Below are 16036 nucleotides of genomic sequence, written 5' to 3'. Positions count from 1 at the left end.
GAAACTACATGATCAAAAAGTTATTTGCAACGTGACAAACAAGACAAGACACCTTCATTGCCACAAACAATTAAGCATTATGTGTAAAATACTATATGAAATCCTATAATATTAAGATATGAATCCTACCTTCAAGAATTTTGCAACTGATGAAGATTTTAATGGTTAATATTGAAATAGGAAAGCTGATTTCTCTACCTAAATATAGTTTATTTCACATGCTTCTAAAATTTGAGAATAAAGTTCTCTTTAATGTATCTCCTACAGAAAAACATCAAGCCAAAACTTATTTTAAGAACTCTGGTTAGAGAAAGAGACAAGTATACTTTGTGAAACTAGCTAACAGAAACATTCTTTTTAATTAATCAATTAATCAAAACGTACTTGAAGCTATAGTATATCCAGCACAATCTAGTGCTTGAAACAAAATTTAACATTCTTGAAAATATTCCAAGACAACTAAGTACTAAATTGTGTAGTACTACGTAAGGCAGAATAATAGCACTAAATAAAAAAGACAAAGCATGTGTTTTCAGTTATAGGAGAAAAGCATGAACTCTGGAATAAAGAACCTTGATTCAAATGACTACTCTGCAAAATCAACTGTACAAATTTGGGCAAATAAATATTTTAAAGTATGAGCCTCAGTTTCCTCACCTTTAAAATGGGAAAAATATACCTACCCCCACAAAGGATTATATGATATATTAAATTCTTATAAAAATACTGCAGATGTTCAGCAATTAAACTGTTTCTAAATACAAATTAGGGCATTTTCTTTTGTTTTCCCTTACTGGTCTGGCAAAGTCCTAAACTGATCTCAAAGAACAGTGCAATATTCAACCAATCTATCTAAATGTATATATTCATTTAGCACACATTTATTGAACATCTACTATATGCATGACATTAGTGTTAACAAGAGCTGCAATTAATGCTTGTTATTAGTTAGATGTTTTAAAGTGTAACCAAAAAATTTATATAGAGTAAAGAAAACAGACATAAGATATGCCTATATGAAATCTAATAGGTAGATATTCTCACCTGCACCAGTGTCTGAAACTGTTCCCACTGTTTATCTGATAACTCGACAGGTAGGCACAATAAAAGTTCAACACAGCTTCTAAAAAACAAAAAATTGGTAACGATAGAAATAATTATTAAGATTCAAAGTAAAATAAAACAAATAATTCTAGTATCAGTAGGTACCCCAAAACTATTCTATTTAAACTATCATAAAAGACTGAAATACAGAATTAAAACAAAAGAGCTGTATCTGATTTTTTATTTACTCAAAGGTCTACTCACAATGCCAAGCGTTCCAGAACCAATGCTACATTTTCACATTCAGAGGTAAGATAAGGTCGGGCTTTAACATAACTTTGGATAGCCACTGTGTATACCTCCAATAAAGGTAAAGGATCTTCTGAAGTTTTCCATTTCTCTGCATATTCAAGGAGTGTCTGTTTTGGAAGGAATAATAAAAAATATTCAACGTAAATCAAAATACATACTGGCTAATCAGTTTTTCTCTCCTCCCTGAGAAATTCTGAAAAATAACATGCTTTATCTATGAAAACAAAAAGTAGCTTATACCAATTAAATTATTAAAAGTAATAAAGCCATAGTCTTATTTCTAGCAGCTCTCTAGAGGAGAAAAGATTAGTGTTAATTCATCCAACAACAGCATCATTTCATGAAGGATGACTTCCTTAGTCAAAATGTCACCTTTCACCCCCAAACTTCTAAGATTTAAAAGTTGTTTTAAAAACAAGATACCTAGACCAGCTTGACCAGGAGGCATGTAGTAAAGAATTTCAAATATTTACACTTCTGTTTTTCATATAGGGAGCATAAAATTGAACACCTAAAATAAATAAATTGCATATATGGTCAGAAGACTTTTCAGTTAACAAAAAATAACGGTACAACATATTGCTATTTTTTATGACAAGTTTTATCATTTTAAAAAAATCATCTAAAGAACTTCAACAAATATAAAGTCAAATAACTTGTATAATAAAGTGCTTACTTTTTTTAAATAGAAACTACTCCTCATCCCTTAATGAAGTAAATATTTCAAATGCACCATATCAGAATTACTAAAAGGAAAAAACCCTGTTTATTCTATAGAAAGAAGAGATGGAATAAACTGGCAGCAGCATTTAAGCAGACACCCACATTTAAGATTCTACAACTATTAAAATCGTGGGTTACTAAAAAGTATTATCTAAAAGGTTCTATAAGTATGCTAAATAAAGGACTCTAATTGTTTTTATAATATAGAAAACTGCCATAATTGATCCTCTTCACACTTCAAGATTTAAGACTCGTCTCATCACATGTGTAAATTCAGTGTCCTTTCCTAGAAAAGAGGGTATCTTGAATGAAAACTCCATGAGGGCTTTTATTTTTTGGCCTACAGAAGCAGTTTTTAAAAAAATATGTAGGGGCGCCTGGGTGGCTCAGTTGGTTGAGCATCTGACTTCGTTCAAGGTGATGATCTCGCAGTTCATGAGGTCAAGCCCCACGGTGGGCTCTGTGCTGACAGCTCGGAGCCTGGAGCCTGCTTCCGATTCTGTGTCTCCCTCTCTCTGCCCCTTCCCTGCTCATGCTCTGTCTCTCTCTGCCTCTCAAAGATGAATAAATGTTAAAAAAAAAAAAAAAGTAAAAACAATATGCAGATAGGTAAGAAGGTAGGAAGGAAGTTAGGAAGGAGGAAGGAAGAAATTACATTCTACCATTAAACACTCAAAACACTGCCTTGTCTTCTCTACTACCTCTAATAGTAGTTAAGTGATCAGAGAGGATAAGGAAGGAAGAAAGGACTAGAAAGGGTAATCTGGTAAATTTAAGAGCAATGCAGCAACAACTCACTTTATGAGCAGTCATACATATATCCACAGACCCTGACCCTCTCCAAGTTGGACAGAAGTGCAGGTAACCTGGAGACCCAAGCACTCACTTGGCCACTGATATCGGAAGTGAGGACAATCTTGAGGGACTGAATCCTTTATCCTATGGAATCTGATGCCAAGTTCAGGTAGTTAGTGTCAGGCTTTAATTGTAGAACACCTACTTGGTTTTGGAGAGTTAGAGAAATAGTATTGGGAAAAACCATCTATTTCATGTTAGCAGTAAAAAAAAAAAAAAAAAAAAAAAAAATTCCTGCAACAAAACTTTTAAAAATCTAAACAAAAGCTACCAACTGAATGGAAAGATGTGCATTTAGAGGTTCTTCTGTGATTATCTGTCTATTTCTAGGAATGAAATGGAGTATAATATTCTGTGTTTCACACATGCAAATGTTGGCAAGGTTGGTTTTAATGTTTTCCTTGGACATTTTATGATGATGTGACAGAGGATGACCTTACTCACATGTTCAAGAATTTCAGAAGTAACACCAACGATGCATACGATTCTTACTTCAGCTAGCACTTGTTTTTCTACAAAAAGTTACTAAGTATCATTTTCCTTTTTCTGGAAAAACATGTTTGGATGTCTAGGGAATTTCATGCCTAGCAAATGTTCCTAATCTAACATAGATTAGATTGAACACTTAGGCCTCTTGCAATAATGAATCAATTTCCATAATAATAATAGCTTTTGCTAGAAGAGAAAATATATCATATCAATTTCCCAATAGTTCTGAAATTGTAAGCTTCCTTTTTAAAATTATCTCCTAACCTCCCCCAAAAAAATCCTAAAGAAGGTGATATATTTCTACATATATATACATATCCAGGCATACCTCATTTTACCGCACTTCACTTTATTATGGTTCAAAGGTATTGTTTTTTGGGTTTTTTATACAAATTGAAGGTTTTGGCAACTTTGCATTGAGCAAGTCTATCAGCACAATTTTTCCAACAGTATTTACTTACTTTGTGTCTTTGTCACATTTTGGTAATTCTTGCAATACTTCAAAATTTTTCATCATTATTCTTTTGTTTGTTACGGTGCTCAGTGATCTTTGATGTCACTACTGGAATTGTTAGGGCACCACAAACTGTATTCATAGGACAGTGAACTTAATCTATAAACGCTGCATGTGTTCTGACTGCTCCACCAACCATCTCTCTCCTTCTCCTTGGGCCTCCCTATTCTCAGAAACATAACAATATTGAAATTAGGGCAATTAACTCCGCTGTGGCGTCTAAGTATTCAAGAGAAAGAAGAGTCACATGTCTCTCTCTTTACATCAAAAGCTAGAAATGACTAAGCTTAATGAGGAAGGCAGGTCGACAGCCAAGACAAGCTTAAAGCTAGGCCTCCTGTGCCAAACAGCCAAATTATGAATGCAAAGTTAAAGTTCTTGAAGGAAATGAAAAGTGCTGCTTCCATGAATACATGGATGCTAATAAAGTGAAACAGTCTTATTACTGATAACGCAGAAAGTTTTAGTGGTCTGAATAGAAGGTCACCAGCCACAACATTCCCTAAACCAAAGACCCTAACTCTCCTCAATCCATGACAGAGAGGTGGGTAAACTGCAGAAGAAATGTTTGAAGCCAGCAGAGGTTGGTTCAAGAAAAGATTTAAAGAAAAGAAGCCATCTCTGTAACATAAAAGTGTAAGGTGAAGCAACAAGTGCTGATAGAGAAGCTACAGCAAGTTATCCAGAAGATCTAGTTAAGATCATTAATGAAAGTGGCCACAGTAAACAACAGATTTTCAGTGTAGACAAAACAGCCTTCTATTTCAAGAAGATGCCATGTAAGGCTTTCTTAGCTAGAAGGGAGAAGTCAATGCCTGGTTTCAAAGCTTGAAGGAATAGGCCAACTCTCTTGTCAGGGCCTAATACAGCTGGTGACTAAGCTGAAGCCCATGCTGAAGATTCTAGGGCCCTTAAAAATTATGCTAAAACTACACTGCTTGAGCTCTACAAATGGAACAAAGCTTAAGGGATAACATATCTGTTTACAACATGGTTTACTGAATATTTTAAGCCCACTGTTGAGAAAAAGATTCCTTTCAAAATCTTATCACTCACTGACAATGCACCTGGTCACCCAAGAGCTATGTCAGAGATGCACAAGATTCATGTTGTTTTCATACCTAACACAACATCTGTTCTGCAGCCCATGAATCAAAGAGTTACTTCAACTTTTAATTATTTAAGAAATACATTTCATAAGGCTAGAACTAACTGCCCTAAATAGTGATTCTTCTGATGGATCTGAGCAACATAAATTGAAAACATTCTGGAAAGGATTAACCATTCAAGATGCCATTAAGGACATTTGTGATTCATGAAAAGATATCAAAATATCAACATTAAAAGGAGTTTCGGGGCACCTGGATGGCTCAGTTGGTTAAGTGTCCAACTCCTGATTTAGGCTCAGGTCATGATCTCATAGTCTGTGAGATGGAGCCCTGTTGAGTCAGGCTCCATGCTGGCAGCACAGAGCCTGCTTGGGATTCTCTACCCCCACTCCCTCGTTCCTACCCCATCTGCATGTACGTATACTTGCTCTCTCTCTCAAAATAAATAAACATTCTTATTTTAAGAAAATGTCACCGCCACCCCAAACTTTAGCAACTATTATTCTGATCAGTCAGCAGCTACCATCAAAGCAAAACTCTCCACTTGCAAAAAGATTATGACTCGCTAAAAGCTCAGATGATGGTTAGCATGTTCTAGCAATTTTTTAAACTAAGTACATATTTTTTAGACTGAATACTACTGCACACTAAATAGACTGCAGTATAGTATAATTTTATAAGCACTGGGAAACCAAAGAAATTATTAAAAAAAAATTTTTTTTTAACATTTATTTCTGAGAGACAGAAAGACACAGAGCATTAGCAGAACAGGGCAGAGAGAAGGAGAGACAGAATCCGAAGCAGGCTCCAGGCTCTGAGCTGTCAGCACAGAAACTGACGCAGGGCTCAAACCCACAAACTGTGGGATCATGACCTAAGCCGAAGTCAGACGCTTAACTAACTGAGCCACCCAGGCTCCCCAAAACCAAAAAATTTATTGAACTCACTTTACTGATATTTGCTTTATTGTAGTGGTCTGGAATTGAACCTCCAATATCTTTGAGGTATGCTTGTATCTACATTTTCCCCAAGACCTAAAGTTCTGAATATGTCTAGCTCTGCAAAGGGTATATGAATTCTGTTCTCCTGTCCTCAGATGAAAGAAGTTTTTAAGCTTAATTCTAATATGTAACCAAAGATGAGTGATGAGTTCTTTTGGGTTTAACAGAGTCTGACTGAATTGACGAGAAATATAACTGACAAATTACAAAATGTTAGATCCAGAAAGTACCTTAAAAACCATTTTTTTTTTTTTTACCTCATTTTACAGATGAGAAAAGAGGGAGAGGAAGCAGACTCTGGTGAAAAGGAGACCATTTAGGTGGCTATTTATTTAATAGTGTGGGAAAAACTTAAGTAGGGAGAGGGAAGAAAGATGACAACATACTGAGATGTTATGAAAAAAGTGATGACATGCTTGCTCATAAGGATTACATATAAGAGCATAAGTTAAAAAGTTGGTTAAAAAGCAAATATGTAAAAAAAAAAAAGCAAACATATATGTGTATAAGGCTTTGAGCGTTGGTATTCATAGAAGTATATTAATAGTAGAGGTTCCCTTGTTTCTCAAGACACTAAGATCAGCAGAACCACTGTGAAACTGAAAAAATCCCCAACATAACTGGTTATTAAATTATATTTCTTCAATTAAAAAAGAGTTATTTATATCTACTTTATACAAGGGCTTTTAGGTGGGAATCTCAGACTGATCAGACTCATATTCTTTTCAGAGAATCAGAAAAGACTTTAAAGATCATTTAATTCTGTTTTACAGAGTAGTAATTAAAGGGTCCAGTGACCTGCACACTATGAATAGAACTGGTAATTAGCAAAGCCAGGCACCCTTATTCTCTGTGAAACATTCTGTCCGCTACAAACAAATATGGTTTGTGGTAATGTTAAAAGAACTATAAATCTGTGGTGTTACTTTATAATTACAAGTACCTCTTACCTGTATTGCTTCAATTATGCCTCATAACAAGGAGAGGAAATACTACTTATCCAATTTGCCAGCCATACTAGGATTAAGTAATTTCTTTATCAATTAAGCTTATTTTATTTCATTTTTTAATGTTTATTTTATTTTTGAGACAGAGACAGAACATGAGTGGGGGAGGGGCGGAGAGAGAGGGAAACACAGAATCTGAAGCAGGCTCCAGGCTCTGAGCTGTTAGCACAGAGCCTGATGCGGGGCTCAAATTCACGGACCATGAGATCATGACCTGAGCCAAAGTCAGACACTTAACTGACTGAGCCACCCAGGCACCCCGAATTAAGCTTATTTTAGTTGGAAGTAAGGAAATTCAACTCAAAGCAGCATACACTAAGAAAGGCTTCTCACATAACAAGAAATTAAGAGGAAGTTCCTGGACTGGTCAGCATAGTAGCTCAACAATGTCTTCAAGACTATGTATGACAAGCACTGAGTGTCACATGTAAGTAATGAATCACTAAAGCCTACACCTGAGATGAATATGACACTGTATGCTAACTAACTGGAATTTAAATAAAAACTTGAAAGAAAAATAAAATACAAACAAACAATAAAAATAAAACACAATGCCTTCAAGAACGCACATATGCCTTCACTCTACCATCCTCAGGTGGTACCCACCCTCAACCTCCAGTCCTTAAGAGAGTGAAACAGGTTTCTTATCCAGACTCAGCAGTTACCAGAAAGATGAGATCATCTCTTCATGTATATCTCATTTAGGAACAAGGAAACCGTTCCCAAAAAAACCCAAAACCAATTCCCATCAGATTTCTCCTCAGGTCTCAATGGCCACAATGGCATCACACACCCATGTAGAAAATCCCCCAGCCACAATGGAACCCTATGGTTGAGTTTTAAACCAATCAGAACTCACTCTCTAACGCTGGAGATAGGGCTTGACTCTCACACAAAGCCATGTGGAGGAAGGAAACTATGAATAAAATCAGGGTTCTATTAGGAAAGTAAGGGAGGGGCCAGTCTCACACTTTGGTTGTTTCACTATTGGTTTTTTCTGTCCACATGCCCTCAGAATAAGTGAGGGGCGCCTGGGTGGCTCAGTTCGTTGAGCATCTGACTCTTGATTTTAGTTCAGGTCATGATCTCAAGGTCTGTGAGTTCGAGCCCTGCGACAGGCTCTGAGCTAGTCGTGTGGAGCCTGCTGTGCTCTATGCTGACAGCGCGCGGAGCCTGCTTGGGATTCTGTCTCCCTTTCTGTCTGGCCCTCCCCTGTTCATGTGCACATTCACGCTCTCACTCTCTCCCTCTCAAAATAAATGAACTTTTTTTTTTTTTTAAAAGATCCTCTCTCTCCCTCAAAAAAAAGTCACTATGATCTAGTTTGGGGAGGAGTGGGAAGGGGTGGATAATACAGAAGATAAAAGATAGGGAAAGAAACAAAGTTTTTCTGTAAGGCACCAGATTGTTTCCATTAACGACTAAACTAAAAGTATGGCAGGAAAATTTAAAACCATGTTATATGAATAATGACTGATGGAACTAATACTGCTTAATCTGGATAATAAATAACATTTACTGAATATTTACTAAAGACTAGGTGCTATTCTGAGAGCTTTACATGTAATACCTATCAGCAATTAGATAAATTACAGTAATATACTTACATTAAAAATGAACAAGCTGGGGCACAAAAAGATTAAAGTAACAAGTCCCAAGACTACAGAGCTAGTTAAGAGGCAAAGAAGAGATTCCAACACTTTGGCTTTGGAATCTGAGTTCTACTAAGTTCTATATTTCTGAAGAAATTTTTGATTCACAGCCAAATTCACAAATTTGAAGACTTGTCACATAAGAGTAGTTTTCTTCTGTGTGATCTCACAGAACAAACCAGGACCATTAGGTTAACAAACCAGGACCATTAGGTTAAAGTTTGAAGGAGATATATTTCTACTTCCTCTGAGGCAGAGCCATCAAACAATTAGAGTTAACCAAAACAGGACAGATTAGCCTCCTGGGACAAGAGGACAGATCACAGTTATTCAAGTAGGAACAAGACTACTCTGAGTTCAGAATGCTGGAGAGGAGTCATCTTTTGGAGACACATTCTATCATACTGGAAAAGATACACTTACTGTGTTTGTGGGGGGGGGGGGTGGTGGAAACTGGTGGTTCACAGAGGTTTTGATTACTGTATTATTTTTAGATTATTTGAGTTTCTAATCCTTAAAAATAAGCCTGGGGCACCTGCGTGGCTCAGTCAGTTAAGCGTCCAACTCTTGATTTCAGCTCAGGTCATGATCTCACACTTTGTAAGTTCAAGCCCCGCATTGGGCTTGCACTGACAGTGAGGAGCCTTTTTGGGATTCTTTCTCTGTCCTTCTCTCTCTCTCTCTCAAAAAAATACATTTAAAAACTAATAATAATAATAATAATAATAATAGTCTTAATAAAATTTGATCTCTGGCTTTTCTTTCTAAAAAAATTAAAAAGTGTTGGCAACCTTAGCCCCATATACTACCATCACAACAACTGGCTAGAGCAGAGCTATGAGTCAAGGTCCTCTGGCATGGACTCTCTGGTTGCTCTGAGCCTCACCTACCTGCCTCCCTCTTTAAGGGACCTATTTGACCCCTAAGAGGTATTTGTGGAACAAGCCTAGAGAGGAGAAAGAAATACAAGTAAAAGAAAGGTTAAAGATAATGCTGCAACAGGATCTCTAATGCAGTGTTTTCCGACCTGTCCACCCCCCTCCCTGCCACTCCCCCATCATCCTCTCCCTAAGGAACCTTTTTTTCCCACTAACCATCCCCCATCTCCAATGAAATGTTAATACCCAGACGTACTGTATGAGCCACAAACTATTGTTATAGCTAAGGGTTTTGTTTTGTTGTTGTTTTTTGGTTTTTTCTTTTTTCTTTTCCTCTGGAAGAGCCAATTTTCACCCCCTGAGAATAAAAATGCACACTTTAAAATTCTGGCTCTTAAACTGATTTCTCAGGGGCTAAATCAGCAGAGACTGGAACATATATACACTAGGTAGACAGACATTATACATTTCCAGCAGCTTCTTTTTGTTCCTCTAAGGATTATCAGGAGAGAAAACAAAAAAAGGTTTGAATAAAACCATAGGAGTGTTAAATTTAATGAACACAAGGATTAAATTCCTTATGAAGATTAAAAGGATTAAATGTCTTATGTAGAGCTAAGACTAATGGAGTGTTGGATATGTTTATACTGTCATATTCAGCTCCAATTTATATCTAGGACTGTCTAGAATAGAAGCTCTCAAAAGTTTTGATCTCATGACTCTTTACTCTTAAGAATTACTGAGGATACCAAAGATTGTTTTTTATGTGAGTTACAACCATTGATACTTAACCATATTAGGAATAAAAACTTACATTTTTAAACTATACATTTGAGTGGATTTTAAAAAATAATAAACCTATTGCACATTACTACAAATAAGGCATTTGTAGTGAAAAAAAAGCTTTTCAAAAAATTAGTAAAAGAATGTCATTATTTTACATTTTTCAAACTTCTTCATTGTTTGACTTAGAAAAAACCAGGATTCTCCTATCTATTTCTGCATTTAATCTGTTGCAATATCACATAGCACGTAACCTCTGGAAGACTCCACTGTATACAAGTGAATGAAGACAAATAACATCTTATAGTTTTGACCTTTTGGATCCCCTGAGCATTTGCTGTGTAATACTTTTTCAATTTCAAAGTTATTAAAATTTGTGTGAAAAATTGTTGGCCTGGATACATACATTTTTGCACCATGCTCTCTCCAAACTTCAGTAATTGTTTTAAAGTAGCATAAACCCACAAAAACTAAGAAAATAGAAATGGAGGAAAGAAACAAAATTTTAAACACTGAAAAGCATATGGAAGAGTGGCACTCTTAAGAAAAGTGACTGCTAAGGAGCCTTTACATAAAGACACTAACTGCAGGATCACCAAAGGGCTCAGGAATTGGGAGCATTAGGTGCCTCTGGAAATGGGAGTGAGGATGGGTCTAGGAAGAGGATTGGTTGAAAGTCTATTTAAGGGGCTAAGCCTCTCTGATCTCCTAGTCCTCTCCACAGCTGGGTGACCCAAGCTAGGAACTGTTCCTCTCTATTGCCAGCAGTAGCTTATTCTGTAGATAAGCGTATGTTTGTATGTTTGTTTGTTTGTTTGAAGGTGTCAGTGCACAATTGAGGGGAGATATCTTACTTTCATAACAAGGCATCAAAGTCAACTTTACACAATGACTATACAAAAAGGTCCCCTTTTCAAGCCCTTTTCCACAACTCGTAGCCAGAGCCTCCAGAGGCCTTAGTGGAGTCCTTTTCTGGGAACTCAAGAGAAAAGACCCAAAGATTCTGCCAGGCCTTTCCCCGGAAAAGAAATAAGCTCCTTACGGTAAAGACCACAACACACCCTACTCACAGGCTTGAAACTCTGAATCAGTTTTTAAGTAGTCTACCTTTAAATATGGACAGTGAAGGACCACTAGACATTTAAGGAAAGCATCTAATAGCGAGAGATCAAAACAAACAGTAAAACAAAACAAAACAAAAAGCCCAAAAAACAAAAAAGAAACTTGGAGTAAGCAGAGACTATGAGAGAAGACAATCCAAAAAATTATCATTACACCAAAAACAGTAATGATGCAGCAATAGCATCCCATCCAAAGCAATCTACACATTTAATGCAATCTTTATCAAAACACAAATAGCATTTTTCACAGAGCTAGAACGAACAATCTTAAAATTTGTATGGAACCACAAAAGACTCCGAACAGCCAAAGTATTTAAAAAAAAAAAAAAAAAAAAGCAAAGCCGGAGGCATCATGATTCTGGACTTCAAGCTATATTACAAAGCTGTAGTCATCAAGACAGTATGGTATTGGCACAAAAACAGACACACAGATCAATGGAACAGAACACAAAACCCAGAAAAGGACCCACACTATACGGTCAACTAATCAACAAAGCAGGAAAGAATATCCAACGGAACAAAGTCTCTTTCAGAAATGGTGTTGGGAAAACTGGACAACGAAGAATTAAACTGGACCACTTTCTTATACCATATAAAAAAAATAAACTCAAAATGATAAAAGACCTAAATGTGAGACAGGAAACCATCGAAATCCTAGAGAAGAACACATACAGAAACCTCTTTGACTTCAGCCATAGCAACTTCTTGCTTGACGTGTTCTGGTGACAAGGGAAAAAAGTTAACATGAACTACTGGGACTTCATCAGAATAAAAGGCTTCTGCACAGCAAAGGAACAATCAACTAAAAGGCAGCCTTAGGAATGGGAGAAGATATCTATAAATGACATATCCAATGAAGAGTTAGTATCCAGGAGCGCCTGGGTGACTCAGTCAGTTAAGTGACCAACTCTTGATTTCAGCTCGGGTCAAGATCCCATGGTTTGTGAGCTCAAGCCATGCTGACAGCACAGAGCCTGCTTGGGATTCATTTCCTCTCTCTCTCTCTCTGCCCCTCTCCCCTTGCACTCTCTACTCTCTCAAAATAAATAAACATTTAAAAAATAATAATAGCAGAAATGAAATTCTCAAAGAACTGGAAGATACCTTGAGGAAATTTCCCCAACAAGTAAAAGGGATAAGAAAATGTGGAGGACAGTGCTCCAGGTCCCGTAATTAAAAACAGGTATTCCAGAAAGTCAAAACAGAGAAACGTAGGGAGAAGAAAGTAAATTTCCTAATGAATTTTAATGAAAAGACCCAATAAGTGCCCATCACAATTCGTGAATGTAGTCCTATACCAAGGTACTTTTTCATAAAATTTCAGAGCTCAAAGACAAAGAGAGGATCAAAATAAGCTTCAGGAGGGGGAAACAGCAGACTTCTCAACAGCAGCACTGGAACCAAAGGAAAATAAAGCACTGCATTAAAAACAGAGGGGAAGGGGGGCGCCTGGGTGGCTCAGTCGGTTAAGTATCCAACTTCAGCTCAGGTCATGGTCTCGTGGTTTGTGAGTTCGAGCCCTGCAGTGGGCTCTGTGCTGACAGCTGGGAGCCTGGTGCCTGCTTCGGATTCTGTGTCTCCCTCTCTCTCTGCCCCTCCCCCTGCTCGTGCTCTGTCTCTGTCTCTCAAAAATGAATACACGTAAAAAAAAATTAAAAAACAAAAAAAAAACATAAACAGAGGGGAAGGGTGTCTGGGTGGCTCAGTAGGTTAAGAGCCTGACTCTTTGATTTTTGGCTCAGGTCATGATCCCAGAGTTGTGGGATCGAGTCCCACGTCCAGCTTCTTGCTGAGCAAGGATAGAGCCTGCTCAAGATTCTCTCTTTCTCCCCTCCTCTGTCTCTCTCCCCCACTCCTGCTTTCTCTCTATAAAATAACTTTTAATAATTAAAAAAAAAAAAACTGAGGGGAAATTATTTCCATCCAGCCATCCAAAGTATTAAGACAGAAAAGTCAGGGGTGTCTGGGTGGCTCAGTTGGTTAAGCATCTGACTCTTAATTTTGGTTCAGGCCCCACATGGGGCTCTGCACTGACAAGTGTGGAGCCTGCTTGGGATCCTGTCTCCCCCTCTCTCTGCCTCTCCCCCATTCATACTCTCTCTCAAAACTTAAAAAAAAAAAAAAAAAGAAAAGAAAAGAAAAGAAAAGAAAAGAAAAGTCATCTCAGACATGCAAGTTCCTAAAAATTTTACCTTCTAAGCACCTTTTTTCAGGATGCTACTATAGGGGGAATTTCACCAAAATGAGAGAATAAACCAGGAAAGGAGTATGAGTAATATCTAGGAAAAAGGAGTATCTAACAAAGAGAGGCAATGAAGATCCAAGAAGAAAGCTGTGTTAACAGGCCTGAAGAATAACTGCAACACAACAGACAGCTCTAGGAGGAATTTCTTGAAGATGAACCTGATAGACTACCTAATGTGCCTGAATAAGCTGAGAGGAGATTTATACAACTAAGGAAGACTCTGGATTGAATTTAATACATACATAGAAAATTTAGCTAAGAAAATAAGGTAAGTCTACAGAAAATAGCAATTGAACAATTAGAGAATGAACATTCTTTACCAACACAAATAAAACACAAACTAGACAGTCACAAGAAAAAATTAATATCATACATTTTATTCTTTGAACACAATGAAATAAAATTAGAAACTATTAACCAAAGAATACCCCTACAAAGAAAACTACAAACTTGAAACATTTAAATGTACCTCTAAATCATGGCTGGAAGAAATCATAACAGAAATCAGAGAATAATACTTAGACTTGAACTACATCAAAAATACAACATATCAAAATTTGTAGGATGCAACTAACACAATCTTAAAAGGGAAATTTATAGATGTATATGTTTATACTCCAACTTCTGCTATAGTTTTTTCTTTTAAAAAACCTACAAATTTGTTCTAACACAGTTTGAGCAAGACATGAATTTCCCACTTGCTTATGTGTGATTTTTTTTTTGGTGAGAAACATCAGGTAAAAGCAGAAAACTGAACTCAGCTGAAGTGAGCTGTGTAGGAATATGCAAAATACATACAACTAAAAACATGTACCATCTATCTCAGTTCACCAGGTGTGTTATGAGCCATACCTACACAGATGGTATTACACTTTCTTTTTTTCCTTTTCACATTTTTTTTTCTAATGTTTACTTATTTTGAGAGAGAGTCAAAGTACGAACAGGGGAAGGGCAGAAAGAGAGGGAGACACAGAATTGGAAGCAGTCTCCAGGCTCTGAGCTGTCAGCACAGAGCCCGATGAGGGGCTCGAACTCATGAACTGTGAGATCATGACCTGAGCTGAAGTTGGATGCTTAACCGACTGAGCCACCCAGGTGCCCCTCTTTTTTTTTTTTTTTAAGTTTACTTATTTTGAGAGAGAAATTGAGTGTGAGACAGAGAGAGAGAGAGAGAGAGAGAGAGAGAGAGAGAGAGAGAGAGAGAGAACATGAGCAGGGGAGGAGAAGAGAGAGACAGAGACAGAAAATCCCACACTGCCAGTGCAGAGCCCAATGCAGGGCTCAAACTCATGAACCGTGAGATCATGACCTGAGCTGAAAATCAAGAGCAGACGTTTAACCAACTGAGCCACCCAGGTGCCCCATGGTATTATACTTACTGTCCAATGTCAAATAACTCTCCTTCCACCACCTCACAATAAATCACAAGCTGTATCCCTCCTGATACCCACTTCCACAAGCAAACTTCAGTTCTTGGGTCAAGTACCACATTCATTTTAGTAGTTATGTATGTCTTAACCACTAAATGTGTATAAAACAGTACTACTGTTTTTAGAAGGTTCTGAGGGGGGAGGGCAGGAGGTAGGAGGGAGGGAGGGAGGGAAAGGGAGGAAGGAATGGAGAGACATGAAGTTTTTGAATGTTATGCCTCTAACCCCATTTTCTCCATAAGCCCCATGATTTTTGTTGTGCAATTCTCCACAGCAAGGTAATTGCTAGGAATACATATGTTGTGATAAAGCAAAACTGGCTGCATTAGAAAAGATACAATGAAAAACTTATAGAGGATATTACTGGGACAGAGAAGTCTAAACATATACTGTAATTAGATAGTATTATTGTGTCAATGTTAAATTTCCTGAGTGTCAAGGGGCAGAGAAAGAGAATCCCAAACAGGCTCTCCACTGGCAGTACAGAGCCCAGTGCAAGGCTCGAACTCACGAACCTCGAGATCCTGACCTGAGCCAAAACCAAAAGTCGGATGCTCAACTGACTGAGTCACCCAGACACCCCCAGACCCTTCTTTTATATAACTTTGGAATACTTCCCATACTGATAGAGAATATTTTCCTATCCCTTGCAACCTGTTTTAACCAAAAGAATGGGGCAGGAGTAATGGAAGTCCAGCTGTAAGTTTAAAACTGTTGCTCTCTCTTCAGCTTCTACTATCAACATGAGAAGATATATCCAGACCACCCTGATCAGGAGGATGAAAAGTAGATGGCATCCTGTTGCTCCAGTTGAGGCCAACCTGTGTCAGTCAACACCCAGCCAACTTCAGACCTGTGCATGAGTCCAGCCAA

General features: G+C 37.4%; 1 protein-coding gene across 2 annotated transcripts in view; it reads right to left on the bottom strand.

Annotated features, from left to right (window-relative positions):
• Positions 1–16036, bottom strand: part of ZNF292 (zinc finger protein 292) — a 93140-nt gene that overhangs the window by 41900 nt on the left and 35204 nt on the right. The window contains exons 3-4 of one of the 2 annotated variants that reach the window (XM_047858255.1): positions 1309–1463; positions 1045–1123 (exon numbers count right to left, since the gene is read on the bottom strand). In XM_047858255.1, coding sequence (XP_047714211.1) covers positions 1045–1123; positions 1309–1463 — 234 coding nt within the window. Of the gene's footprint in view, positions 1–1044; positions 1124–1308; positions 1464–16036 lie in introns of those variants that run through there. The other variant, XM_047858256.1, reaches the window with a different exon arrangement.

The sequence above is a fragment of the Prionailurus viverrinus genome, chromosome B2 (genome assembly GCF_022837055.1).
Source record: "Prionailurus viverrinus isolate Anna chromosome B2, UM_Priviv_1.0, whole genome shotgun sequence".
NCBI lineage: Eukaryota > Metazoa > Chordata > Mammalia > Carnivora > Felidae > Prionailurus > Prionailurus viverrinus.
This window is presented reverse-complemented; position numbering and strand designations above follow the sequence as displayed.